The 27,216-nt window shown below is 53.8% G+C and overlaps 1 protein-coding gene and 1 long non-coding RNA gene across 4 annotated transcripts in view; one reads left to right on the top strand and one right to left on the bottom strand.

Moving 5' to 3' along the window:
* MAP3K14 (mitogen-activated protein kinase kinase kinase 14) overlaps window positions 1–27,216 on the top strand; it is a 44,203-nt gene that overhangs the window by 14,333 nt on the left and 2,654 nt on the right. The window contains exons 2-14 of one of the 3 annotated variants that reach the window (XM_029926976.1): window positions 9,647–9,922; window positions 11,061–11,130; window positions 12,611–12,821; window positions 12,926–13,543; window positions 14,704–14,841; window positions 20,878–21,007; window positions 21,211–21,342; window positions 21,771–21,875; window positions 23,992–24,155; window positions 24,556–24,706; window positions 25,660–26,034; window positions 26,210–26,316; window positions 26,743–26,887. In XM_029926976.1, coding sequence (XP_029782836.1) covers window positions 9,667–9,922; window positions 11,061–11,130; window positions 12,611–12,821; window positions 12,926–13,543; window positions 14,704–14,841; window positions 20,878–21,007; window positions 21,211–21,342; window positions 21,771–21,875; window positions 23,992–24,155; window positions 24,556–24,706; window positions 25,660–26,034; window positions 26,210–26,316; window positions 26,743–26,887 — 2,602 coding nt within the window. In that variant the 5' untranslated portion in view covers window positions 9,647–9,666. Of the gene's footprint in view, window positions 1–9,646; window positions 9,923–11,060; window positions 11,131–11,722; window positions 11,806–12,610; window positions 12,822–12,925; window positions 13,544–14,703; window positions 14,842–20,877; window positions 21,008–21,210; window positions 21,343–21,770; window positions 21,876–23,991; window positions 24,156–24,555; window positions 24,707–25,659; window positions 26,035–26,209; window positions 26,317–26,742; window positions 26,888–27,216 lie in introns of those variants that run through there. The other 2 variants (XM_029926977.1, XM_029926978.1) reach the window with 2 other exon arrangements.
* LOC115281567 lies at window positions 25,039–27,165 on the bottom strand. The gene is made up of 2 exons (XR_003904382.1): window positions 26,926–27,165; window positions 25,039–26,514 (listed from the first exon to the last, which is right to left on the bottom strand). It is a non-coding gene; the product is annotated as an uncharacterized LOC115281567 (long non-coding RNA).

The raw sequence follows: 27,216 nt of genomic DNA, 5'->3' as shown, positions 1-27,216 counted from the left end.
GTCATGATCTCACAGTTTGGTGGGTTCGAGCCCCACATCAGGTTCTATATGCTGCACCCTGCCCCGCCCCACTCACACTCTCTCTGTCTCTCTCAAAATAAATAAACTTAAAAAAAAAAAAAGATGGCGAGGGTGTGATTCAGGGCTAGAGAGATGGTGAGGAGGGCCCATGCCATAGGCAGTCAGAAATGGAGACTGTTAGTACCATAAAACCGGTGGGAGGGACTTCCTGGAGGCATGCGTCCTGAGCTTGGTCAGTAAAGGACAAGCAGGATGTGCAGGGTGGCCCACACAAGGACACAACACATACAGGCACCTGTCAATTTGTGATGCAAGCGAATGGGGCATGGAGACATCAGACCGGCCAGAGCCAAACCCTGTGTTTTTAAGGAGATAGTGGTCAGACAGATTATGGACCACAGAATTGATACTGGGCCCAGAAGTGGTGCCTAGCCAACAGACGTCTTTGAACTTGAGGTTACGTTAAGGGCATGATGCTTTAAGCTTAGCTTGGGATGGGAGGAGGGGCTGGGAGAAGCTGGAAGTGAATCTCAACCAACCCATTGAAGGGGCCTATGGTCCACAGCGTCTCTGCACGCGCAGAGCCGGCCAGCCACGGCCGGGTGGTGGCAGCCGGGGGACAGTCAGAAATGTCACTCCGTACATGATATTTACGCCAGCCGTTTGACTTATGGCTTTGGCAAGACCAGATTTTTGTGGGCATGTCAGGTTTTTATTTTACAATTGATCTGTGCAATTTTAATGATTGATGTGCATTCACATTTCCTGGCCTCCCTAATGGGAAATGCTCCGGCAGAAATTGCTGGTGCATGAGGCGAGTTCGGAGAGTCCTCCAGCTGAGTCTCACTCACAGTGCTCCTTCCTCCTTCCTCAGATGTGTCTCTAGGTCCCAGAGCCGACTCAGCCTCTCTCCCCGAGGGAATGAAGCCTGCTTCCCCGAGGCCTGTACCTTGAGATGCTGTCAGCCCCACCTGGGGAGTGGGGGGGTGAGGTTCTGCGCCCATATCCACCCCGTCTGCCCCTACCCCTACCGCCACCCCCACCCCTACTCCGTAGGTCCCTCCATCTTCTGGAACTCTGCCTCTGAATTCTACCCCTCTGGCTAAGAATTAACCCCTGCAGGTGCATCAGGACCAAACACCTTTCCGTGATCTAGTACCCAGACCCCATCCGCAAACTCCTCTCTTAGGGATCCCCGGCCTAAGCTTCACCCACCAGCAACTTCGGCTGTTTGTGACTTCTACACCCACCTGGAATACCTTCTCCTTTTTCTTGGGTAACTGTTAATTACCCCTTGAAATGGAGCCCGAGGGCCTTAGGAAGGCTCTCCTGATGCCCAGCGGGCTGTGCCGGGTGCCCTCCGTGCGTCTGTGGATCATTGCATGACCGTATTGTATTGGAATTTTTTTTTCTTTTCATGTTTTTATTTATTTTTGAGAGAGAGAGAGAGAGACAGAGTGCAAGCAGGTGAGGGGATGAGAGAGAGGGAGACACAGAAGCCAAAGCAGGCTCTAGGCTCTGAGCTGGAACTCACAAACTGTGAGATCATGACTTGAGCCAAAGTTGGATGCTTCATCAACGGAGCCACCCAGGCGCCCCTGTATTGGAATTTTCTGACTGCTTGTCTCTTTCCCTTAGCGGACTGTAAGCTCCTCGGGGGCCTGGGTCTCTGTCCTCAGTGTAGATAGACCCAGCACTCAGCACAGGGCCCAAGCCCCAGCAGATTCTAACACCTGCTCAAGGGATGCAGCGTCCTGAGACCCGGCTGTTCTGTTGGACGGGACGGGACGCTCCAAAGCAGACACCTCACTCATCCATAAAGCCTCAGCTTTGCCACCAGCCCCCAGCCTTTGGGTTCTGAGGCTGTTTATTGGGTGTATATAAGGGCTTGTTAAATATTTTTGTCTTCAAAATTTTGTCTTATATGAGTATTCCATGTCTTACTTTGGTTAGTATTGGCCTGAGCTCTCTTTTCATCTTTTATTTTCAGTCTTTCTGTGAAACTTTGTTTTGCCTCTGTTAGTCAGCATCTGACTGGATCTTTTAAAATCCAGTCTGTTATCTGTCTTTCAGTCGGTGGGCTTAATCTATTTGTGATTAATGCTATGCCAATACTTCCTCTTGTTTCTGCCACCTTCATTTCTGTTTTCATTTTGTACTTCCTGTCCTTTTCCTCTGCTGCTTTTTTCCTTCTTTCCTTGCCTTTTATTAGAGTGACTAAGTTTTCGGTTTTTCTTTCTTTACGCTTCTGGTTTGGAAACTCCGAATTGTATTTCTGTTCTTATAGTTAGTTACTCTTAAGTTTTAACATACATACTTAAGTATAATTATTTCTAATGACGTATGAACGTTCTTATATGTAAATTTCACAAAAAGTCACGGCTCTTACCACTCTTTACTCATTGAACTATCCCCCCACCTCTCTTCCGTACGTCTGTTTCTAGAACTTAATGTTTTAAAGTGGTTTAAACTATTTTTAAGTCTATCATTTAAAAATAATTTCTTGATGTTTGTTTCATTTTGAAAGAGAGAGACCAAGTGTGAGTGGGGGAGGGGCAGAGAGAGAGCGAGACACAGAATCCAAAGCAGGCTCCAGGCTCTCAGCTGTCAGCACAGAGTCTGACTTGGGTCTCGAACCCCTGAACTTCTGAGATCATGACCTGTGCCACCGACTGAGCCACCTGGGCACCCCTAAACATTTTTTTTACATTCCATTGTTATTTTAATCGACCCACCATGGATTCCTGTGGCTTCCATTGTTTCTTGCATCCCACTTCTCTGGCTTTTCTGCTTGCCAAAGCACATCTCTTGGGGACTGGTTCAGTAAAGGTAGTGCCGTCTCTCCTGGAATTCTTGTTTCCGTGTGTATGTATTTATGTGGGGAGTTTGTTGTGGTTGTTTTAAGAAAATGAAATGACCTTTTACAATGAATCTGGTTAAGTCCTGACATTCCAGTGGTGTAAGTCGATTAGAACTCTGACCAGTATATTGCTGATTCAGCTTTTACCAGAGACCCCCTCATTTTTCGTTCCTGTGCTTCCTGCCTACCCAGACTGAGAAATTATAATGGACAGTGGGCAGACCCTGTCGGTAGAATAGAAGCAGTAATAGGGACACCTGGGTGGCTCAGTCGGTTAAACATCCGACTTCGGCTCAGGTTGTGATCTCACGGTTTGTGGGTTCGAGCCCCGCATCAGGCTCTGTGCTGACAGCTCAGAGCCTGGAGCCTGCTTCGGATTCTATGTCTCCCTAGCTCTCTGCCCCTCCCCCACTTGCAGTCTGTCTATCTCTCAAAAATGAATAAAGGTTAAAAAAAATAGAAGCAGTAATAGACACATGGGTAGTAATACTGCTCAGTTCCTTGATGTTCCAGGTACCTCTGCCAACAAGGTTTTTTTTAATATTTATATATTTTAATGTTTATATATTATATATGTTTATATAGGAGGGGAAAGAGAATCCCAAGCAGGCTCTTCGCCATCAGCGCTGAGGTGAATTAGGCGCTCGATCTCACAAACTGTGAGATTGTGACCTAAGCTGAAATCGAGAGTCATATACTTAACCAACTGAGCCATCCAAACAGTGGCTCAGCTTTTATTCTAGAACGGAACTGGGAATCCTAGGGTCCCAGGGGAAGGGGTCAAAAATCTTGAGCCCTAACCCCATGGTAGATGCTCTAGTTGTGTAAATTGGGCCTCATTTGTTTCTGCAGGCAGCTTATCTCTTAGAGCCTCAATTTCTTCATCTATAAAATGGGAATAATATCGGCAGCGTTGCAAGGTTCCCGTGAGGCTTATTGATAAAGGAGACAGAGCACATATCCAGACCCTCGCGTTTAGGGGGCACTCACTGAACCCTTGGGGAGTGAATGCAGGTGCTTCATTGAGAGGATAGGTTATAAAGGATGGGTGAGGACGAGACGGACAGTGATAAGGGAAGAGGGTACTGTCTACCAGAGCACCAGGATGAGCAAAGGAAGAGAATCAGAGGCTTGCCCACTGCTACTGTGCTCAGGCAAGTGAATGAGGTGGATTAGCCGGGGGTAGGGGAGGTTAGGGAGAGCAGGCAGGGTAAAAAGGGAAGCCGGGGCTGAGCGTGCATGGGGATCTCTGGGTCTGCCAGGCCGGATGGCTGTTTTTGCCAGGCCTGCTCGCTCTGCCTTGCACTTGACCTTGGTTCCCCTCATTCTTGATAGGCAGAGGCAAGCCCAGTGTGGCCTAGTGGCCAGGCAAGCTGAAGGCTTAAAAGAGGAAGCATCAGAATAAGATTGGTTTTCAACTAATATCTTATGAAGGAAGTTGAGTCATTCTGCTTCTGCTATTTGTCCCCTCTGGGCATTCAGATGAGGATAAGTTAGTACTTCCAGATGAAAGAGTCATGACAGGGATTTGCCCTGGACCCTCGGCAGACATTTCCAAGATGACCCCATGAAACAGAGATTTGTATTTCCCTTTTGTATACAGAGAACCGAGGCTCAGTGTGTCGAATGCCTCAGCTACGGCTGGAGACCTTGACTTTATGGTGCCAACACGGAGAAGTCCCATTGTCTCGGTGATGGCATTTGTGAGCCAAGGTGCAGGGCAAGAGAACAAACTGGTCCAACATCTTCTGTGGGCCACGCTGCCCGCCTGGAATGTCACCTACTCCTCCTCATCCAGTCCTCAAAACCAGCTGGCAGCAGCCAAGAGAAGTATCGGGGTGGCCTGCTCTAGGTTGAGCACGCAGCCTTGGGGACAACCTCGTGGGTCCAGCCCCACCTCCACAGCTTGTAGCTGTGTGGCTGTTCTGGCAGGCCACTGACCTTCTCCAAGCCTCAGTCTTCTCATCTGAAAATGGGGTCGATCATGGTAGGTGCTTAGTGATTATCAACAGCGTTGATTCTGAATCGGTCGCCCTGCCGTCCAAGGACCCTGATGAATCAGTTGCATCTAGTTGGGGGACGAATCTAGTTGGGGAACTAGAAGGAACCTCTAGGCCACTGGCTTTCAAGCTCTCTTCCTCAGAAGAGAGGCCCTCGGCTTCCAGAGAAATCCTGGGTGGGTGAGAGAAGGCTGAGTGCGTGGGGCCTCCACCTGGCTTCTTTAGTGAGCAGCTCTTTCTCATGTGACCCACATATCATTTGTGTGCTGCTAGCTCTTTTATATAGTGGGCATTGAGCTAGGATTTCATTTGACCAAAATGGTCTCACAGATTCTTTTTCTTTGTTTTAAAGTTGCCAAAGCCAGAACCCCTATCTTCGAGTTCCTCGTCTGGTGTTTTTACTGAACTCACTAAAAGAGGGAACTGAAAGATGATGCATTTTGGAAAGGTTATCATCACAAAAGAGCAAAATAAAGCTGATTTTCTTACCTTCCAGTTCATCTGCAATTCATTTAGTCTGAACTCCAGCCCTGTCCCCGGATCCCACCCAGGAACAGAAATTTTGCCGTCAGAGGAAACGTTGCTATCATAGCCTTAAACAAGAACTGTCTGTTAGAACTTTCTGCAAGGATGGAGATGTTCTGTGTCCGCACCGTCCATTAATGGTAACTGGTGTGACTGAGGAACTGAATTTAAATGTTATTGAATTTCATTGATTTAAGTATAGACAGCCACTTGTGGCTGGAGGTCGCCATTTCGGGCAGGATAGAGCAGGGGTCAGATGGCCCCTTGGCATCAGAATCACCCAGAGAACTTGTCAAAAGTACAGATTCTGGGCTTAACGCCCAGCAACTGATTCAGTAGGTGTAGGGCGAGTGCTTTTTAGAACTCACCTGGTTACTCTGACTTGCCTTCAGGGAGGAGACTGCGATGTTTTTGAACTCTTCCTCGGCGTGGAAAAGCGATGCCAAAATCAGGCATTTAACCCTGGCCTTGATCTTCTGGAGAGGCCACGGCAATCTTTGGGGGAATGTCAGACCCTTAAAAAATATGATGGAAGCTGTGGACCTCTCCCCTGGAAAAAATACAAGCTCATGTGCTTTCTGTGGGTCACAGACCATCCTGAGGCTGTTCTTGAAGCCACGTTAAGAATCACCCAACAGAAGAGCTTTACTGGCTGGTGAGAGAGCCCAGTTTGTCTCAGGGCCCAAGAGCCTTGCCCGCGGCAGGGAGGCCATACAGATATGCCCAGAGGTTACTCTGGTACCATCCCAGCATTCCTACCCCAGACTTCTCGGGGCGGGGGATCATTGAGGCACCAGAGAAGAGACAGGCAGTGTACATGCACCAGGCCCTAAAAGAATACTGAATCAATTCCATGCCTTCCATTTCCCCTTTCGTTTCCGTGGCCTCGCAGGTGAGCTGAGTGAGTTTGGCTCTTGCCAGTGCCCACGTCTTCAGCTCTTGACGGAGAGCAGAGGAGCAGAAGGCATCCGAGGCACGAGTGGAGCCGGGGAGAGCGTCCAGACTAAGTATTTTGACATGCCTTCAAAGGCAAAGACGCACTGGGCCCCACTCCATCTTCACTCCCCACAAACTACGGGAGAGGGAAGGGGCCACAAGCCCGGAGCTGGAAAGGCCACCTGGCAGCAGTCTTAGGCTTCATGAGAACCCAGGCTCTGGTAGGCCAGACACCCCTTCCAGAAGTGGGGAAGGAGGGGGGTCAGCAAGTGTGTGTGACTGTGTAGGAGAGCTGCTGTCAGGCCAGAGTGTCCTGAGAATAGCTTCTTGAACTTGGAGGCTGTCAGGGAGGGTCTGAGTCATGGTCACATGGCACAGGAGAAGCTGCACAGCTCCCAGGCCGTGATTTTGTGCCCCTGGGAGGTGAGCATCAGCCTGGTTTCCCGTGCCCTTCACAGGTTCCGCGGCCAGCTGCTGGGTTAGCTCTCAGCGGCCTGCTTGTTCCTCTCTCTGCCTGCCGGGCTGTTGGATGAGTCATCAGGGAACTGCAGAGGAGGCCCTTAGTCCGGCTGCCCGAGCTCAGCCTCTCTGGGCCTGGGGAGCCCAGCACACTCACGGAGGGGAGTCAGGGCCCCTGGCCAGCTGCCCAGCCAACTGCCGAGGCGAAAGGACAGCTCCGGGAGGAGAGGGGCCGCCCCCAGCCTCCCTGGAGGGCTCTAGCGCACGATGAGCTGTGTCAGGCAGAGGCAGCCATGTGAGCCCAGGCGCAGCTCGATCTCAAACAGCTGGGTGCCCCTGCAGCGACCACTGACAGCTTGGCCTCATGGAACCTTCTCTTTATCCCTGGTGCCCAGCATCCTCCTGCGTCTGAAGGTCATTCTCCAATTCCCCCATTCAGCCAACATCGATTGTCCTATCTGTGCTCCATTGTGCCACACACTGAGGGCACCACTCCTGCCCTCCGGAGCCATCTGACTACACGGGGCCATTTGTTCCCCCCTTGAGTGTTCCCCTAGCGCAGGAGACTTGGGGAGGGGGCGGCCCAGCCTGGAGCTAGGGGTTTTAGGCCCTGGTCTGGCAGTGCCTCACAAGGTCGGATGACCTTGGGCAAGTCTCCGCCTGGTTTGCATCAGTTGCTTCAAGTGAGGATGAGATTAAAGCATTACTGAGGCCCCTGCAGGTGCACCTCTAATGGTGTTAGATCCAGAGGGCTCGGGGTTCACTTTGTGTTTGTTCGTTTGAATTTTTTTAATGTTTGTTTATTTTTGAGAGAGAGAGACAGTGTGAGCAGGGAAGGGGCAGAGAGAGGGAGACACAGAATCTGAAGCAGAGCTGTCAGCACAGAGCCCGATGCGGGGCTTGAACTCACAAACTGCAAGATCCTGACCTGAGCCGAAGTCGTACGCTTAACCGACTGAGCCACCCAGATGCCCCTGGGTTTGTTTCTAAGACCCCATTTTCCCTGGTAAAGAGACTGAGACAGGTAGGCACTTGGAAATCAGAATTTGGACTCCTTCAGGTCATCCGGTAACAACAAGACACCCCCCGCCACACCCTCCGAGTTTGGGGCCACATCCAGGCATCTGTACTAAAAGCTGGAGCTGCTCTGAGTTCAAAGCTGGCAGAGATGAAAGTATCAAATTAGTAGTGACCGATGAGCCCATCCCACCCCCGCCCTCCCCTCAGTGGAGCTGGTTTCGCGCTTCATGGCCATCGCAGTGGGGCCGACTCCATAGGAGGAAGGCTTCCGCCTGGAGATGCCCAGCCCCACACTGTCCCATGTCAGCTTCTAGCCACCCAGGGCAAAGGGCCGGCGGTGTCGAGCTTTGCCTTCACGCAGCCTGCCTTCCTGCCCCACGAGCAAGTGCAGCCGTGTTCCGGAATGAGTGTACTTACAGCAGGGAAGACTCCCATCTGTTAGCAACAGCTTTAGAGCAACCTGCCTGCAGAGAGCACGTATTAAAAACCTGCCTGGGAGGCACCTGCGTGGCTCAGTTGGTTGAGCGTCCGACTTCGGCTCAGGTCATGATCTCACAGTCTGTGGGTTCGGGCCCCGCATCAGGCTCTGTGCTGACAGCACATGAGCCTGGAGCCTGCTTCAGATTCTGTGTCTCCCTCTCTCTCTGCGCCCCGCCTGCTCATGCTGTCTCTCTCCCTCTCTCAAAAATAAATAAAACATTAAAAAAATTTTTTTTTAATTAAAAAAATGTAAAAAAAAAAAAACCTGCCTGAATGTGGTGCCTTCCCAGGCTTGGTCTAAAGCAAGTCATGACCAGGAGAGACCTGCGCTTTGGGAGTCCACAGTCCTAGTCTTGAAAAGGGTCCCCAGCTGGGAGCAATCCCAGATCGGTGCAGATCTCTTTCCTGACAGTTCTAGTCCATGTGCTGTTTGCACAGATTGTCTCAACAGTGGGCTCCCTGCCCCTTGGGGCTTCCGGGGAACCCACAGGGCTGCTGGAGGGAGAGTCCAGAGAGAAATGAAGCCCTGTGCTTTGTCTTCAGAGTCCTAGAGGTTTAGGTTGGCATTGGGATCTAATATAAATTCCACTGCTAATGTTGCCTGAAAGAATAATGATGCTTAGGTTTTCGGCAGATGAGTATGGATATTACAGAAGGAAGTGCGGCAGTTCCTTCTGCAGGCCACAGACAGGTGCATCCCGGGGAAGGAGCCAAGTGCACGAGCTGCCATTTGCATGCCGATTTTTAGACTTTGTAAAATTTCATGTATGTATTTTATGTGTGTGTGATGTATATATGCACACATAAATCTATATACACACACGTACGTACATATATCTACCTCCTGCGAGGGAACAAAAACTTGATTCACCCCATTTGGAGAAAAGCCATCGTGGCCAGTGTAGACACGTCCTCTAAGAAGGCAAGGTTTGTGTAGAGTCCATGGGGCAACTGGCAGTTTCAGAGTATGGAATGCACCACAGCGTTCTCAGGGAGCAAAATTCACCATTAAACGAACAGCAGAAAACGATTGAGCCAGTATTTATAAAAGCAAGGAAGAACCAATCCAGATGTCCGTGCCACGGTAGTTCTTGAAGAAGCGGGCTGGAATCCTCCTTGTGGGCAGAGTGCGGGGGTCTGTGTGTGGTGGTATGCCGACAGGACAGGGGGTGGGCAGGCCTTGTGCCACATGGAACAAGAAGGGTTGACTCCCTTTGTCACTTGGGCTGTTTGGAAGGTAAATATATGAGGCCGAGAGCCTTTCCCCCGCTTTTCTCCTCCATCCCAGCCTGTCCCGGGGCCCCTCGGTGTCTGGGAGTGACGAGCTCTGTGTCTGGCCCCTCAGGGTGAGCGTGAGCCTGGGAGATGGCAGTGATGGAAATGGCCTGCCCAGGCGCCCCTGGTTCGGCGGCCGGGCAGCAGAAGGAGCTCACCAAGGCCAAGGAGAAGGCGCAGGCCATGGGGAAGAAGCAAAGCCCCGCCAACAAGCTCGAGGCCGTGGAGAAGAGCCCCGTGTTCTGCGGGAAGTGGGACATCCTGAACGACGTGATCACCAAAGGCACAGCCAAGGAAGGCTCCGAGGGGGGACTGGCCGCCATCTCCATCATCGCACAGGCCGAATGTAAGGACCCGGGCTGGTGACAGAGAGGGCAGGTGGGCGGGCCTGCAGGTGCGCACGGTCCCCGCGCAAGGGTGGCGGGGCACTGGGGGAGGGAGGTCAGGGTGGCGGCTGTCCGAGATTTTCACCAGATGCAACCCGGGAGGTAAGCCAGGAATGGCCGAAGCAGGAGCCGTAAGGGTGCTGGGGAATGGAGCACGGAAGGGAGGAGTGGCACGCGGAGGCTTTTGCCCATCACGGGCAGAGCAGGGGAGAAGAGCGCGGAGGCTTCACAGGTCCTGGGGCTCTTGGCAGGTTCGTGAGGACATCAGCCTTGTGCGGTGACCTTGGGCAGCCTGAGCATCTCTGGAGAGGCCCCAGACAGGAAAGGCCAGGTCTCCTGGAAAGCCCCTCTGGGGCCTGGAGGCCCTTCACCACCTTCCACGTCGAGGTGGCCCCACCCTAGAGCATGAACACCTGCTCTCGGGCCTGCCGAGTCAGTCGGGGGACATAGGCCAAGCAGGGCGGGGCCTCGCTCTCGACCTTTCTGCTTTCACTCAAGATACTTCAAAATGACCCTGAATGGTGACTGCCACCAGAGCCTGAGATACCCCCAGGTGCCTGGGGAGTCCAGAAGTCCTCCTCTTTTCCCCGCCCCACCCCTGCCCTCCAAGAGGTTTTCTTGGGGCAGTGCCTGGCAGCTCGTCCTGGCATTTTCCCTGTCTTCCACTTCCTTCTGGCTGGTTTTTGAGGAGGGATGAGAGAATACAAACTAAAATGGAGTGAGGGACGTGCAAAGGTTCATAATACACGCATGTACATACATACATACCAGCACCGTAGCTGATACGAACTGAGCTGTTACTGTGTGCCGGGCACCTCGTTGGGTGTGTTATATATCATCTCACTTAAGCACCACGGTGAAGTGAGGTGGGCACCCTTATGACTCCCGATTATCAGCATGCCCTTGTTTCTGCTTCATGGGGGGCGCTGGGTTGTGGGTGAGCGGAACTGGTGTTGGCAGGGGGGTAGGCCGGCAGGTGCAAAGGCTGAGGCGCTGGGGTCCAAGGGCATATCTGTAAGGTGTCTGTCTCCTCCGTGCTGCATTCCTGTTCTTCCCCTCTTCCTGCCTGTCCAACCTCTCTTTTCCTGGACTCACTAGGTGAGAACAGCCAAGAGTTCAGCCCCACCTTTTCAGAGCGGATTTTCATCGCTGGGTCCAAACAGTACAGGTAAGGAGGCCAGCTTGCCTGGGGCCCAGGGAACTGAAACCGCGTCATCCCCCGCCCCCCCAGCTGCTCGCCCAGGCCGCTCCCAAGTGACCCCTGGCTCCCTCCTCCAACACCTGTGGCTCGGCTCTTGGAACTCGCCCAGGTTTTCCTGGCCCAACTGCTCCGTCAGCCAAAGAAGCTTTTCAAAAGCTTTTCATAGCGTGTGGATGACTACCTCTGGGTCCCATCAGCTTGACATTTTATTTTTCTTCTCCTCAGAGTACTGGCCGCTCCCCCTCGCTTCCCATCAGTAGGGAGGGTGCTGGGAACAGGAGTCACTTTCCCACTGGTGTGTGACCACGAGCGCCGCGGGCGCCTAGGGGCTGCTCGAACTGTGGGAGAAACCCGCGAGTGCCTTTCCCCTGCATCACACCCCCAAGGAGGGTGAGGGTCTGGGATCAGGAAGGGATGGACGGATTCACAGCCAGGTGGCCCCGTGGGAAGGAAGCCGCAAGGGGTTCCATCTGTTCCCCAGGCTCCCCATCCCCAAAGGTGGCTTGGGGCCAGCTGCGGGTCGAACCTGGAGACAGTTTGCTCCTCTACCAGCAGATGGACGTCTTTATCACTGGGATTTGGAAAGTGTTCCTGATGAAAGGTTGTGGGGAAGGCTGCTGCTCTTGCACCGGGAAGTGTTCGGTGTGTGATCAGATTCCTTACGCTGCCCAGACGCCTTTTGGCCCAGAGAAGGGGGATTCTGATGGGCCCATTTCTTGCAGGTCCTGAGAGAAGCCCATAGGCCTCTAGCGGCGCCCCCCTAGGACTGGTGTGAGTCTCCCTCCTTTGCAGGGGGGGGCAGAAGATGAGGCCATTGTGGGGCTGCTGAGGCTGTGGTCCGTCCCGCAGCTGTCTGGCCGCGGCTTTTTCAGACACTGTTCTGTGGCCAGCGCCTTAATACCTGGCCAGGGAACGCCAGCTTGGATCCATGGTGGTAGTGAGCCTCTAGGCTGCCGGAGGAGGGGAGGCTCCCCTGGCCCTGGGCATCAGCCCAGCTGCAGTGTCTGTGTTTATACAGCAACTTACATTCCCAGGAACCAGTGGGGGTAGAGGTGCCCAAACTCAACCTCTGAATTGCATGCCCCGCCCTCCCAGAGTGGTCAGAGAACCTCGCGTCTGCCCTTACCCCCTAGAGAGCCGTGTGTGCGCCCCATCCGGGTACTCATGGCTGCTGTCTGTTGGAAGCTTGCCTTGGGATCAGGCTCCCAGGTAGGCTTTTTAAATGAGCGCTTGCCTTTCAGCCTCATCTTCCTCTGCATGGCAGGAAGTCCCACACCCATTTTGTAAATGAGAAAACAGAGGCTCCTTGGGGCTTAGGAACTCACCCACATTCACACGCGGACTCCCTGTGCCAGGATCTGAGCCCAGGTCTCCACGACTCTAACAGCAGTTACCCGAGCCTCCCTGCCTCCTTACGCTCAACGTGCATATCCATCCCTTTTGACAGCCAGGCCGAGAGTCTCGATCAGATCCCCAACAATGTGGCCCATGCAACTGAGGGCAAGATGGCCCGTGTGTGCTGGAAGGGGAAGCGCCGCAGCAAAGCCCAGAAGAAACGCAAGAAGAAGAGCTCCAAGTCCCTGGCTCAGGCAGGAGCAGCCCTGGCCAAACCCCTGCCTAGAACCCCAGAGCAGGAGAGCTGCACTGTCCCCGTGCAGGTGAGCCCCGCAGCGCCCCGCCGACCCCGGGCTCGTGTGGCCTTTGGGACGGTGCTGTGCCCCCGCCTGGCTTCGTGTGCTACCGCCTGTGTTTCCCCCCACAGGAGGATGAGTCCCCACTGGGCCCCCCATATGTCAGGAACGCCCTCCCGTTCACCAAGCCTTTGAAGGAGCCGGGCCTCGGCCAACTGTGTTTTAAGAAACTCGAGGAGGGCCTGCGGCCAGCACTGCCTCGATCGGAACTCCACAAACTGATAAGCCCCTTGCAATGTCTCAACCACGTGTGGAAACTCCACCACCCGCAGGATCTCGGCCCCCTGCCCCAGCCCACTCACCCCTTCCCCTACAACAGACTGCCCCATCCCTTCCCGTTCCACCCTCTCCAGCCCTGGAAACCTCACCCCTTAGAATCCTTCCTCCTTGACAAACTGGCCTATATGGACAGCCAGCAGCCCCTGCCCGGCCCCCACCTGGGCAAACTGGCCTGTGTGGACAGTCAGAAGGCCGTGCCTGGTCCACACCTGGAGCCCGGCTACCTGTCCCGGGGCCCGTGTGACAAGTTTTCTGTGGAGGAGTACATGGTGCACGCCCTGCAAGGCAGCGTGAGCTCAGGCCAGGCCCACAGCCTGGCCAGCCTGGCCAAGACCTGGGCAGTGGCAGGTTCCAAGCCCCGGAAGCCCAGCCCCGAAACAATGGACAGCGAGGGGGTCCTTCTTACAGAGGTAAGCCATCCCCCAACACAAGCACACGTGCCACCCACTCTGGGGCCCAGAGCAGCAGCTGGCAGTCAGGCGGGACCTGTTCTGGGGGACGAGGCACTTCGAGAAACCTGCCAGACCTTTCCACTCCCCACCTTTGGCGGGGGGAGGGGGGCACAGTCTTCACTTTTAGCAAAGTCACTGATGCACGCAATAATACATCAGATAGTGGGGAAGTGCTCATCATTGGCGAGAGGCAGGATCCCCTGTTCCCCCTCCAGATCACTCTTCAGGCTTTTTAGATATGTCTGTTTTGAGTTCTGCTGAAGTTACTGAGTTACTGCTGAAGAGTGTGTGTGTGTGTGTGTGTGTGTGTGTGTGTGTGTGTGTGTGTGACATACTGAGAAACAGGAATAAGCAAATATCAAGTGCACATGTTTCCTCCTGACCCCTGCTATGAAAGACGAGGATTTTGCCCATCTGCACCACCCTCCGACCTTCCTCTTTCCCTCTACTTCTCTCTCAGAGAGCTTTATAACTCTAAATGATTTTACCAGACTTAAATTTCTGGGGTTCCATCTTTGACATGATCCCATGTCCCCTACCCCTCTTCATGGTCTGTTCCCTTTCTTCTGCCTTATAGCTTCTGATCTGTACTTTTTTGGGGTCAAGGTCGTTGATAGTTCCTTTTTTTTTTTTTAAGTTTGATTTACTTATTTTGAGAGAGAAGTTGGGGACAGGGCGGACAGAGAGAAGAGAGAGAATCCCATGCAGGCTCTGCCCTATCAGGGCAGAGCCCTGCGCGGGGCTCAAACCCATGAACTGTGAGATCATGACCTGAGCCAAAGTCAAGAGTCAGACGCTTAACCAGCCGAGCCATCCAGGCGTCCCGACAATTCCATTTCTGAGACGAAGTCTGGGGAGAACGATCTTGCACCACACAAGGATCGGCTTAGCTTGGGCAGCCCTGGGAGCTGTCCTTTGCCTTCGTCTTATTCCCATAACCCCCTTTGGTCCTGCCCCTGCAGCGTTCTGCCTCAGACCCGGGGGTGTCTTTGGCTGTGAGGGCTCTGCCCCGGCAGCCCTGACAAGGACAGCCAGCCAGAGAGCCTTCCCCACTGTAACCCTTCGTTCCACTGCTGCTCTGGCCCCTGAAACTGGCCTCTCTCTCCTGCCAACCCCAGAAACTCAAGCCGGTGGATTATGAGTACCGAGAGGAGGTCCACTGGGCCACGCGCCAGCCGTGCCTGGGCAGAGGCTCCTTCGGAGAGGTGCACAGGATGGAGGACAAGCAGACCGGCTTCCAGTGTGCGGTCAAAAAGGTAGGCCAAAAAAAAAGCGGGCCTGGGCCCCTGGGGGCTACAGAGGGAAGAAAGGCAAGTCGCCTGCTGTGTTCCTTCTGCTTTCTTTCAAGGGCAATCCCAGGACAGCCATGGCTCTGACTTGCTAACAGAGCCTGGCTGTTGCTGGGCACCCTGGGGTCAGCTGGAGCTGAAGGGAGCAGCCTCGGTCACATGTCCCGGCCTGGGAGCTGCACTGGGTGTGCGTGCATGTCACATGGAGTGTGCGAGTGTGCACGCGTCCTGGGCTGCTTCTGATGCCGGGGCCCTTAGGGGCAAGTCCAAGCCTGGCATGTGTGGGCTCGCCATGCAATTCATGTTGGTCTGAAACCCCTAAACCACACAGTGGGGCTTGCTCACACCCGGACCAGAAGGTCAAACGGACGACAATGATAACCTGTGCCTAACAGGTGCCTCTTGGGCGAGGCTGTGCGCTTGGGACGTAGGATTGATTTCGGTTTGGGCTCTGTCTCCTGCTGGCGGTTATGATCGGTCGTGGGAGGTGGACGTTATGAGGAAAGACTTAGCAAGAGACCCAGGCTCTGCTGCTCCAGGGTCTGGCAGTGACATACTCTGTAGGAAGGGGGCAGGGGAGGAGGCTCCGGTCGTGGGAATGGATGTGAGCGGAGGCGCGAGTCACCTCTCCTCATTTCAGCAGGCTAGGACTGGGGACCGGAGAGGGTAGCCTGCCTTGCCTGAAACCACATGGCTGGGCCTGAACTAAGGCCTCCTTAGACCTTGGTGTTGGCCCTGCTCCCCTTCAAGTTCACCTTGACCGGAAGCCATCTTGTCCTCGGCCCAAACTCAGCTTCAGACCACAGGATGCGGAAATGAGAAACATTTCCAGGGGCCATTCTCTTGGCCTGTGACAAATGGAAATAAGCTAGCTCCGTGGTAGACCTTGTTTTCAAGCAGGTCTTGTCAGGGACACTCTGATCCCCAAAAAGGGAGGAGGACCAAAGAGCCAGCCCAGGTAGGGCCAGCACACTCGGGCCCCAGACAGAGTGGATGACACTGCCGCCACGGTCGCAGCTGCTTGTGGCTTTCAGCGGTGAGGACGCAAATTGCGATGTGAATAACCTGGCTTCCTTGGCTCGTAGGTGGGATGTTCAAGTTCTAGAGTTTGGGCCCCCGGGTGATGGGCTGAGAGGGGACTATCCGTAGGTATTACCCCAAACTTCAGACACACTGTGTCAAACAAGCAGGCCCCCCCACCCCCCGCCACCCCTGCTGGCCGAAGCACGTGCTGAGTGCCCGCCAGCGTGGGTCAGCATCTTCTGCTGGATGCCAAGGCCACATGCCTACCTCCTCAGTCGCGGGGCCCTCCCCAGGCCATCGGAGAAGGCTCAGCTGTCCCTCCTGAGGGCTGAGTGGGAGGAGCGCTTGAGTGTGACGTGTCCCAGGGTCCAGTGCCCGGTGCTAAGGGAGCTTAGTCACTGGGCTTCACAGCTGTTGCCCCGCGAGGTTCTCCGAGTCCTGGGCAACAAGGTAAACAACCCTGATATAGTAGAAGAGGGCAGATACGCCCATTTCTCACCTCCCCAAGGCAGGCGGAAAAGCTCCAAGGCCAACGAGCGGGCTCCCCAGCGCCAGAACTGGCCACTTCCAGAATCTGCCTCCCCAATCCGAGAGCTACTAAGTGCAGTGGCTTTGTAGCCACCCACACAGCTGCCCTTGGGTGGGCAGACAGCCCCTCCTTTGTCTCCTTTTTCTGAGGATGGGGGTGGGAGTAGGGATCAGAGGCCAGAGGAGCTCCGTGCACACTCCAGTGCTCCCGGAGGAAGGCCCAGCATGTGGCAAAACAGCACTTCCTTGGTCCTCCTTCTAGAACATCCATGGCCTTGGGTCAGATGCTGACTGGTCCCAAGTCTAGGGTTTAATACGCGGTGTGGGGGAGGGGAGGTGTCTGTTCATTTTTTTAAGGCTTTGTTTGAACTTTTAATGGCAAATAGGCCCAGGCTCATTATAGAAGAATTCAAAGGATACCCCAAAACACGAAAGTCTCCCTGTTCCCCAGTCCAGTTCTCAGAGGCAGCTGCCTGCCCTTTGACCTCTTTTTAGACTTGTTATGCATTTATAAACATATAGTTTCTTGTATTAAAATGAGACTGCACTCTAGAGACTGCCCTGTGCCGTATTTTTCATGTAATAGATGTTGCGGACACAGTTTCTTATTGGTACGTATACGTCTCTCTAGTGCTTTTCATCAGCCGACATAGAAGTTCGTATCCTCATCAGTGGATGAATTTAGAGAACACGTGACTTCCTAGAACTTTAATCTGTGGTGTATCTCTGCGTGGCACATACATTTTGGATGGGGAAGGGTCCGTATCAGATGTTCAAAGGGGCCTGTGGCCCAAAGAGGGCTGAGAACCATTCATTTAAAAACATCTGGCTCCAGCGTGGGGTTCTGAGAGTCTCCTTGTGACTCTGCCATGATTGGGTTCGTGTGGCCTTGGCCAAACCCAGCCGTTACCAAGCACCTGCCCTGCTCCAGACACGGCCCCAGGGGCTGGAGGCAGTGTTGCAGAATCCACACCCCCAGAGAGGCTCGGGTTGTAACAGGGGCAGGACGTTTACATGGCATGATAGGACCAAGGGAAGAGTGTCTCCGCGGTGACCAGGAAATGAGGGGAACCCTCTGTTTAGTCGACTACTGTGCGCCCTGCACTGTGTGAGTTACTTTCGCATGTTTTATGTTCCTGGGATCTTTAAAAGAACTTACACCATTGCTATGATCCCCCTTTTGTACTGATGAAATAAAATGCATACAAATACTGAACAAGAGGGGGAGATTTTCAAGAAGGAAACATCCATCCCCAGTGTCAGCGTGCAGGCAGTGAAGCAGGGGAAGTAGCTTGTGGACTTGGCAGTGAGGGGATTGCTGACCACGCTCCCACCGCCACGCTCCAGAATGTAAGTGAAAACGTCCTGGAAGTAAGATGCTCCAGGACAGGCTCCGGCGAGGCGGGATGGCTAGCAGCCCTGGAGTCAGGCTTCCCCAAGCAAAGCCCCAGCTCTGAGACTTTCTGCCAGTGACCTTGGGCAAGGTATCTGTCCAGACTCTAGCTTCCTTATCTGTAAAATGGAGGTAATAAGAATACCACCCCATAGGCTGTTGTAAGATGGAAATAATGAACGCTCATAAAGTGCTTAGGACAGTGCCTCAGTGGGCAGCAATTTCGTTTTCATGAACACCCTCATTATAGTCCATCCCCTTTAACAGATGAGGACACTGAGGTCCAGGGAGGAGAGATGGGCCAGCTGGGCAGCTGCCGTGGGCTAGAAGGCCATGTGCTCCCTCTCCACCCGGCCCCCTCGGGACTCCACTTTCTGCTTGCTCTCCCTGGAGCTGGCACGGACTTCTAAATCACCTTGTGTTTTCGAGTGTCCCCTCATGACCCCCTTGGTTCTGGGTAAGAATTGAAAAATTTTTTAATTAAGAGGTTTTTTTAATGTTTACTTTTGAGAGAGAGAGAGACATAGCATGAGCAGGGGAGGGGCAGAGAGAGAGGGAGACGCAGAATCTGAAGCAGACTCAAGGCTCTGAGCTGTCAGCACAGAGCCTGACGCAGGGGTCAAACTCACAAACCGTGAGATCATGACGTGAGCCGAAGTTGGGCACTTAAGTGACTGAGCCACCCAGGCGCCCCTAAAGATTTTCATTTTTAAGTAATTTCTACACCCAGCGTGACTTGAACTTACAACACTGAGATCAAGAGTCATGGGCTCTACTGACTGAGCCAGTCAGGTGCCGCTGGGTGAGAATGATTTCAACATTCTGAAATACTCCAGAGGACTTAACGGATTTCTTTTTTTTTTTTTAACTTTTTTTTTTTAATGTTTTTTTTTTATTTATTTTTGAACAGAGAGAGACAGAGCATGAGAGAGGAAGGAGATACAGAACCGGAAGCAGGCTCCAGGCTCTGAGCTGTCAGCACAGAACCTGACGCGGGGCTCGAACCCACGAATGTGAGATCTGACCTGAGCCGAAGTCGGAGGCTTAACCGACTGAGCCACCCAGGCGCCCCTTAATGGATTTCTTAAAAATTAAAGCAGAGGTTTCCAGACTTCCTTGGTTTGCGCTCCTCGGTGTCAGTAATTTTTAATGGCACCCCAGGCCAAAACAAGTACCTAAAAGTTCCATTTATCAAGTAATTAGGTCAAATAATAGTGTTTTTCCTAACAACTTAGTAGTCATTTGAATAACAATACACGTAAGTTTCAAGAAAAATCTCCCTTCTGTTCTTAATCATAATTACTAATGGGATATATGCCTCATTAGGCACTGCACAACCTCTCAAACATTTGAGACCAGATTGGACATCCTCGGCTTCATTTCCTGCTTCCCATTTCCCCCCAGCCCCTCACGCCCTCCACCGAAGTACTTACACCCCAGCAAGCTCCAAAAACGTAGCTTCGCAAAGACATGTGGAAAGAATGGAGCACAAGCTAATATTGAAGCTGAACTACGTTGAGGGAGTAATTTATGCGGTGTCCCACAGATAGCCATCGTCACTGCTTCCCTCAAAAGTAAAACATCCTGGGGGGCTGCCTAGGTGGCTCAGTCAGTTAAGCATCTGACTCTTGGTTTCAGCTCAGGTCACGATCTCACAGTTTCGTCAGTTCGAGCCTCATCAGGCAGCATGGAGCCTGCTTAGGATTCCCTCTCCCCGTCTCCGTCTGCCCCTCTCCCCCTCACATGCTGTCTCTCTCAAAATAAATAAGCCTAAAAGAAAAACAGTAAAACCTCTTGCTGCCCTGCCGCATCCTCTGGGGTGCCCCAGAGCACTTCAGCCCAGTTTGGGAGCTGGAGCGTTAAAGACCTTTGCCAGTCCTGATGGTGAATTCATTCCAACTCAGGTTCAGAGCTGGAAACACTGACAAAGAGTCCAAGTTTATGCAAGGTGATCAACCAAACCAGATACTCTGTAACCAGGAGAGAGACATTTTCCGCTGATAGGCCAAAGTCCAAAAGCCCCACAGCTTGAGGGCTCCTGCCAAGTCAGCAAGTCTCCAAGCCAGACCGCCTGCCGGGTCCTGACTGGTTTTGTTGCCACTGGCGCCCCCTGGTGGCACCTCTCGAGGCTAACAGGAGAACCAGCAGCAGCCCTAAAAGAGAGAACAAGTGTCTGTTAAGAATTCTAAGTGTTTAATAAGTTGCTCTTATCTGGGCTGGAGGGAGGAAGTGGGCAGCTAACATTTCCTGAGCACTCGAGTCTCCAAATCCTCACTCAGCGCAGGACCAGACACCACTGTCACCACCGTTTGCATTTGGAAACAGAGCTGAAGGGAAGCACTCTACCTTTGGAAATGGCCAAGCCTGAGTCGCAGTCTGGGATGTTTGTATCCTAGACCTGTTTCTTCCCCCCTTGCTGTGCTCATCCCTACACAAAAGAGTGGGCGGCCCCTTACGGGAGGGGCCTTGGCCAAACCCCTCCCCTGAGAAGCCTCTCTTTTGGCCAAATCCTGGGGAAACAGCTGCACACAGAATGAACAGGCACTGAGTGCTCCATCTAAATGGACATTTTAGCCCTCAAGGGGAAAGACACATACTTCCGAGCTGAGAAAAGGGCTGAAGAGCCAGAGGCACGGACAGAGCCAGGACCCTTGGCTGCATCAGCTCTGGCGGCAGCCTCCGAAGAGTAGATGTGGATGTTGATAAACAAAAGGCCTCACGTCCTAGAAATGGCCCAGACATTTGGGCTGAGGGAAAAAGAAGTTCTATGTTTGGCAGAGTTGAGGGTGGACAGCGTGCCAGGAGCCTGGATAAGGGCTGTTGTCTTTGTGATCCTAAGTATTTCCACCCACATCAGCAGGGCAGAATTTTAACCAAGTACTGGACATTGCACCTGACCCGCAGGATACACAGTTTAGTCTCTGAGTCTCCCCTAGGCCCACCAGGGCCCTGCCTGCTGGCCTCAGAATCGTCACTGGGAACATCAGCAGCCTCTGTGCAGGGGCACTGGGGGACCTTGTCCCTCACCCTGACTCACAGCTACCTCTGTGCCCTGCCAGGTGCACATCGAAGTGTTTCGGGCCGAGGAATTGATGGCATGTGCAGGACTGACCTCACCCAGAATCGTCCCTCTGTATGGAGCTGTGAAGGAAGGTCCGTGGGTCAACATCTTCATGGAACTGCTAGAAGGTAAGGAGCCGAGTTCCGAGCCAAGGGTTCCCCACGTCGTTCCCAGTTTGGCCTCGGTCCCCAGTTATTCCATTTTTAACTTGACCTTGTGACATCAGCCAGAAAGGCCTGCTTTCCACCACCTGCCCTTTGAAGGCCTTTGCCCATGGCCTGCTTGCAGGTCTGGAAATGCACCATGTAAAGACTAGTCATTGGTCTCCTAGGTGGCTCGCTGGGCCAGCTCATAAAGCAGAAAGGCTGTCTGCCAGAGGACCGGGCCCTTTACTACCTAGGCCAGGCCCTGGAAGGGCTGGCATACCTCCACACCCGAAGGATTCTGCACGGAGATATTAAAGGTGAGGCTCGAGCCCCCACCGCCTCTGTGCCCAGTGGCCTCCTCCTCCTGCCTGTCCCCAGGGCAGGCCAGCAGGGCTATGCTGGCGGGAGGGGGAAGGGTATTGCCCAGGCCCTTATCCCTGCACCCCAGTTGCCAGGGGGCAGTGCCTGCAGGGAACTCCAGAGGGAGCTGGGTGACCACTGGGGGAGGGTGGAGGCAGCAGAGCGGAGTGGCAGCGTCCCCGGAGTAAACTGTCCCCAGACCTCAGAGATCCGCCTGCTCCCTGCCTCTAGCCTGAACTGATAACCCTCCTCCCTTCCTTATGACTAATGAAACTAATCAGAAGGCCGTGTAGGGTCAGCCAGAAACAGCCTCGAGGAGGTCCAGATTGGGCTGGGGCCTAGAGTGACTCACCTGTTCCTCTTCTTCTCTGGGGTGGCCTGGCAGCTGACAACGTGCTCCTGTCCAGCGACGGGAGCCGTGCGGCCCTCTGTGACTTCGGCCATGCTGTGTGCCTCCAACCCGATGGCCTGGGGAAGTCTTTGCTCACGGGTAAGCCCCGCCCCCGCCCCCGCCCCCACTGACCTTCACTAAGCATTAGCCGTCCCCTGTGCTTTCTGTAATAGCAGCCAGAGAGGTGACCCCTTTTTGTCCACCACAGTATGGCAGCCCAACAACAACCCTAGGTTAGCAGAAAGCTTTGGCTATGCTTAAATGTAAGGAGTATCAGGGACTCGTTTCTGGTATTTCTGCTATTCCTGCTACACAGAGAAGGGAACAGGAAGGCTGGCTGCCTCGCCCCAGGTCTTCTGCCCTGGAGCACCCTTGGCACCTACCCTCTCATCCAGCCTTTTCTGGGTAGCTCTGCTCCCAGCCTGTGGCCTCAGCCATCCTGGGCCTCTGAGCGAATTTTCTGGAAGCACAACACAAGGGCTGACCAAGGAGCCTGGGCTCTGTAGCTGGAGAAACATCTGTTTTTCACTTTTCTGATTATTAAAGTAATCCACATCCAGGGACGCCTGGGGGGCTCAGTCGGTTGAGCGTCTGACTTTGGCTCAGGTCATGATCTCATAGTTTGTGAGTTCGAGCCCCGTGTCAGGCTCTGTGCTGACAGCTCAGAGCCTGGAGCCTGCTTTGGATTCTGTGTCTCCCTCTCTCTGCCTCTCTCCTGCTCATGCTCTGTCTCTCTCTCTCAAAATTAAATAAACATTTAATTTTTTTTAAATAAAGTAATCCACACCCATTGTGAAATATTTAGCAACTACAGAGTCAAGTGGTGTCGAAGAGGAGGGGAAAGGAACCTGCCCTGTTCCTGTTGCCCAGAGACATAATCACAAACATTTTAGATCACTCCTTCCAGCTCGTCCTTTCTTTATTTCCGGTACCTCGTTAAGGCCATTGTAACACAGTCTTGTGCCCTTTTCTTTGTTTATAGCGTTAAGCATAAGGTTATTTCCTCTTGACCAAATGAAAAGTAGCCTGTTATTTATTTTTTTATTTTGAGAGAGAGAGAGCAGGGGAAGGGCAGAGGGAGAGAACCCCACGCAGGCTCCACAGAGTCAGTGCAGAGCCCAGTGCAGGGCTCGAACCCATGAACTGCAATATCATGTCCTGAGCCAAAACCAAGAGTCAGACGCTCAACCAACTGAGCCGCCCAGGCACTATAGGCAAAAACCTTTTAGGAGTGATTCTCTGTCATTAGAGAACTGTCTTGGTCAGTCTGAAGATGTAAATTGAACACAGACACCTGCCTTTTAGTTTAAAATAGCTAGTGGTTTTTTTATTACAAAAATAATTTCTAAAATCTTTTGCAGAAAGTATAACTAAGCAAAAATTTAAAGTACAGATCACCAGAGTGGGGGTAAAAGCTTCAGTCCTTCTAGTCTGAGTATAAGTAATTTTTTATTTTTTTCACTTGCTAACATTTCGGGAACATCAATACCATTAATTAGTCTCCTCCAACATAATTTTGAATGCCCAGGCCCCTCCCCATTTTTTTAAATATTAAAAAAAATTCTGATGTTTATTTTTGAGAGACAGAGCACGAGTGGGGGAGGGGCAGAGAAAGAGGGAGACACAGAATCTGAAGCAGGCTCCAGGCTCCACAGTGTCAGCACAGAGCCTGACGTGGGGCTCAAACACATGAACCGTGAGATCATGACCTGAGTCGAAGTCAGACACTTAACCAAGTGAACCACCCAGGCGCCCCTTAAAATATTTTTTTAATGTTTATTTATTTTTGAGACAGAGACAGAGTGCGAGCAGGGGAGGGGCAGAGAGAGAGGAAGACACAGAATCCGAAGCAGGCTCCAGGCTCCAAGCTGTCAACACAGAGCCGGATGCAGGGCTCGAATTTGTCAACCTCGAGATCATGAACCCACTGAGCCACCCAGGCGCCCTGGCTCCACCCCATTTTTAATAAGCACTCTAGGGGTCTGGGCTAAAGGATAGAGCCCGTATTTTGGGTCATACATTCTTTGTGCCCATCCCCAGTGGAGCCCCTGACTTATCTCACCCCGGGCAAATTTGAGCTGGAGGCTTTATCTCTAGAGCCCCGTTAACAGAGACAGATTCAGGGCATTTCGGGAATTGACTGGTGTGGTCACTGCTGAGACTCTTGCCCGTCAGAGTTGACTGTCGGCTTTTCCGCTTCACGTCACCCCCTCAGGGGACTACATCCCGGGCACAGAGACCCACATGGCTCCGGAGGTGGTGATGGGTGAGCCCTGTGATGCCAAGGTGGACGTGTGGAGCAGCTGCTGTATGATGCTTCACATGCTCAATGGCTGCCACCCTTGGACCCAGTACTTCCGAGGACCACTGTGCCTCAAGGTCAGTGATGGCACCCAGGAGGGCCAGCAGGGCCATGGGGTGAGGCTACAGGCTTGGGGTGGTCCCCATTTTGATGCCCAAATTGGTGGACCCAAGAGGACACATCCCAGGAGAGGGGTCTCCTTAGGTTTGGGGCAGGTCAGGGCTCTCTTCTACTCAGACCCTGGGCTTAACAGGCTGGGCCTGGAGGTCATGGGCACCAGGCTGCCTGGTGCTGTCCTGGCCTCCCTGGCCCCGTTTTTACCTTTCCTTGGAAAAGCCTCAGCTCTCTCTCATCTTTGTGACCGAGCCCAGCACAGCAAGGGTGGGGGAGAGTGGCGAAGAGCAGGACCAGAAAGCAGGATCCCGGGAAGTGAGGGGGGTGGGGACAGGCCACACATGTTGCCTTCTGACCCCACAGATTGCCAGCGAGCCTCCACCTGTGAGGGAGATCCCACCGTCCTGTGCCCCTCTCACGGCCCAGGCCATCCAGGAGGGGCTAAGGAAAGAGCCTGGGCGCCGCGCGTCTGCGGTGGAGCTGGGGGGAAAGGTCAGCCTGGCGTTGCAGCACGGTAAGAGCCCCACACTGGCTGCAGGGGTGAGGGAGGGAGGCAACACGGCCTGTACCAGGCCTGCCACCAAAGAGATTCTCCCCAAATCCATAAGGGGACACACCAGAGGGCACGCACTGCAGGGTCATTTTCGGGAGAGGAGTAGGCTCAGTGGCACGTCCCTTGGCTGGGAGAGGCCAGAGGCGAGGTTAGTGGGCAGGGGGTGGGCTGGCTGGGCCCCACAGAGCCCCACACAGCAGTTAAAGCAACTCCATGTTCACAGGGCAACCTGGCTGGATTTTGAAACCATAGCATGCTGTCCGGGGCAAAAAAGGGGACGCACAGAGCGAGGCCTAGAGCACAATGTCTTTTTTGTAAACTAAATATTGAGAAATAAGAACAACCCACAGTTTGCAAAAACACAATCAACCCAAAGTCACACGGCATATAGAATAGAATGTCCCCAGGAGAGTGGGTAGGGGAGAGGCAGTGGTTATGGGAATGAAAGGGGAATAAATAAAACGGGAGACAGACCCTGCATACCCCCCAAAACATAGATGAACTGCTCCCCTGCACTCCAGAGAAAGCACGGAGTGTGGGGAGGGATGGGTTGGAGAGATGGGGGCAGGGGAGGGAGGAGGTGGTCAAGGAGGCCGGTTTACGTGGGAACTTGAAGTTGGTGTTAACTCAGGTCTGTTTTTAAATCTTTTCTATGTACAAAGTCCTTCTCTGGAGCTAACCCTGTCATTTTTAAATTTGCGATTGTTACCTAGAAGGAAAATGGAATAAAAGACAGAAATACTGTCCTGTTCCGGTTGTGGGAGGCTGTCTTATGGAAGAGGCCGCCTCCAAGACTACAGTGTCCCTTAGTGGGGCACGACCCGCCCCTCCACTGCTTGTCTCCAGCCCTCTGGTTGGGCAGGGCCACCTGGCCGGGCCTCCTTCCACCTCACTGTGTGTGCTCTGTTTTGCAGTGGGAGGTCTGCGGAGCCCTTGGAGGGGGGAGTATAAAGAGCCAAGACGTCCGCCACCACACCAAGGCCATCCGCCACCCAGCCAAGGCCACTCTCAACGGACCCCGCAGGCCCAGCCGAGGGAGCTCTCGCCTGGGGCTCCGGGACCCCAGCCAACCGAGGACACGACAGGCGGGGCCCCTAAGCTCCAGCCTCCTCTGCCCCCAGAACCCCCAGAGCGGAACAAGTCTCCAAGCCTGAACTGGTGCAAGGAGGAGTCCGGAACATGGGAGCCATTACCTCTGTCCTCCCTGGAGCCGGCCCCTGCCAAAACCCCCAGCTCTGCGGAGCGGAAGGCGACGTTCCCCGAGCAGGAGCTGCAGCAGCTAGAACTAGGTATGGGCGGCCCCGGCTGTGGCCTCTGGGTCCCCTGTCATCCGCTGTGCAGCCAGTCTGGGGCTCTCTTCTAGCTCCTTCCCCCGGGGTCAGCTCCTGCGGTCCGTGCAGCCAGACACGCGGCCGGGCCGGGCCACTCCCGGACTTCACAGCCACATTCTGCCTTCCTCTGCAGAATTATTTCTGAACAGCCTGTCCCAGCCCTTTTCACTGGAGGAGCAGGAGCAGATTCTCTCGTGCCTCAGCGTCGACAGCCTCTCTCTGTCAGACGACAGTGAGAAGGTAAGCTGGCCAGGGACCCAGGGCCGGGGCACAGAGCTTTGTGTCCAGCTGGTGAATGGGCTGTGTGCAAGTAGCAGTGAAGGGAGGCTGGTGGGGGTCCTTTGGGAAGGGCTTCCCCGGCAGGGCGGGGTGTTGCGGTTTCTCAGGATGAGCCAATCTGTCTTCGGCACACGCAGGACCTGGGGAGTGGTCTGGCTACTGGAGATAGTAGGGATGAAGATTTGGGCTTGGGTTCCCCCCTAGAAATACTCTTCACTCCCCCTCCGGCCCCCTGCTTAGCCCCAAGAGTGCCCAAGAGAGACACACTCCAGCCCGGGACACGAGCAGTGCCTCACCCCAAGGGAGAGCCCCTCTGCCCCAAATCCCACCAAGGCCAGAGATGGTCCCCGGAGCCCAGGGGTCTGATCGTGCCCACTCTTGTTTCAGAACCCATCAAAGGCATCTCAGAGCTCGCGGGACACCCTGAGTTCCGGTGTGCACTCATGGAACAGCCAGGCAGAGGCCCGCAGCTCCAGCTGGAACATGGTGCTGGCCCGGGGGCGGCCCACCGACACCCCAAGCTACTTCAATGGTACAGCCCAATGCTTGCCTGCTCAGCGCCCATGGTACCTGATCTGCCGGCAACTAGGGAGTCCGAGGGAGCTTGTGTCCCCCTTCTCCGGGCGCAGCTGGAGAAGGGAGAGGAAGGCACCCGGCGCCCAGACTGAAGGGACCTGGCCATGAAATCGGTTTAGAGCAAACGCCCTGATTGCCCCAGAGCCTTCCCTGGTGGGGCAGTCAGCGAAGGACCTTGCCCCTCATGGGTTGCTGATGGAGTTCTAGAAGGCCCCTACTTTGGGGCACGGAGCCGTCTCCTGGCCTGAAGTCAAGAAAGAAATATGTCTTCCAAAGGGAAAAGGA

Source organism: Suricata suricatta, chromosome 17 (assembly GCF_006229205.1).
Source record: "Suricata suricatta isolate VVHF042 chromosome 17, meerkat_22Aug2017_6uvM2_HiC, whole genome shotgun sequence".
NCBI classification, from domain to species: domain Eukaryota; kingdom Metazoa; phylum Chordata; class Mammalia; order Carnivora; family Herpestidae; genus Suricata; species Suricata suricatta.
This window is presented reverse-complemented; position numbering and strand designations above follow the sequence as displayed.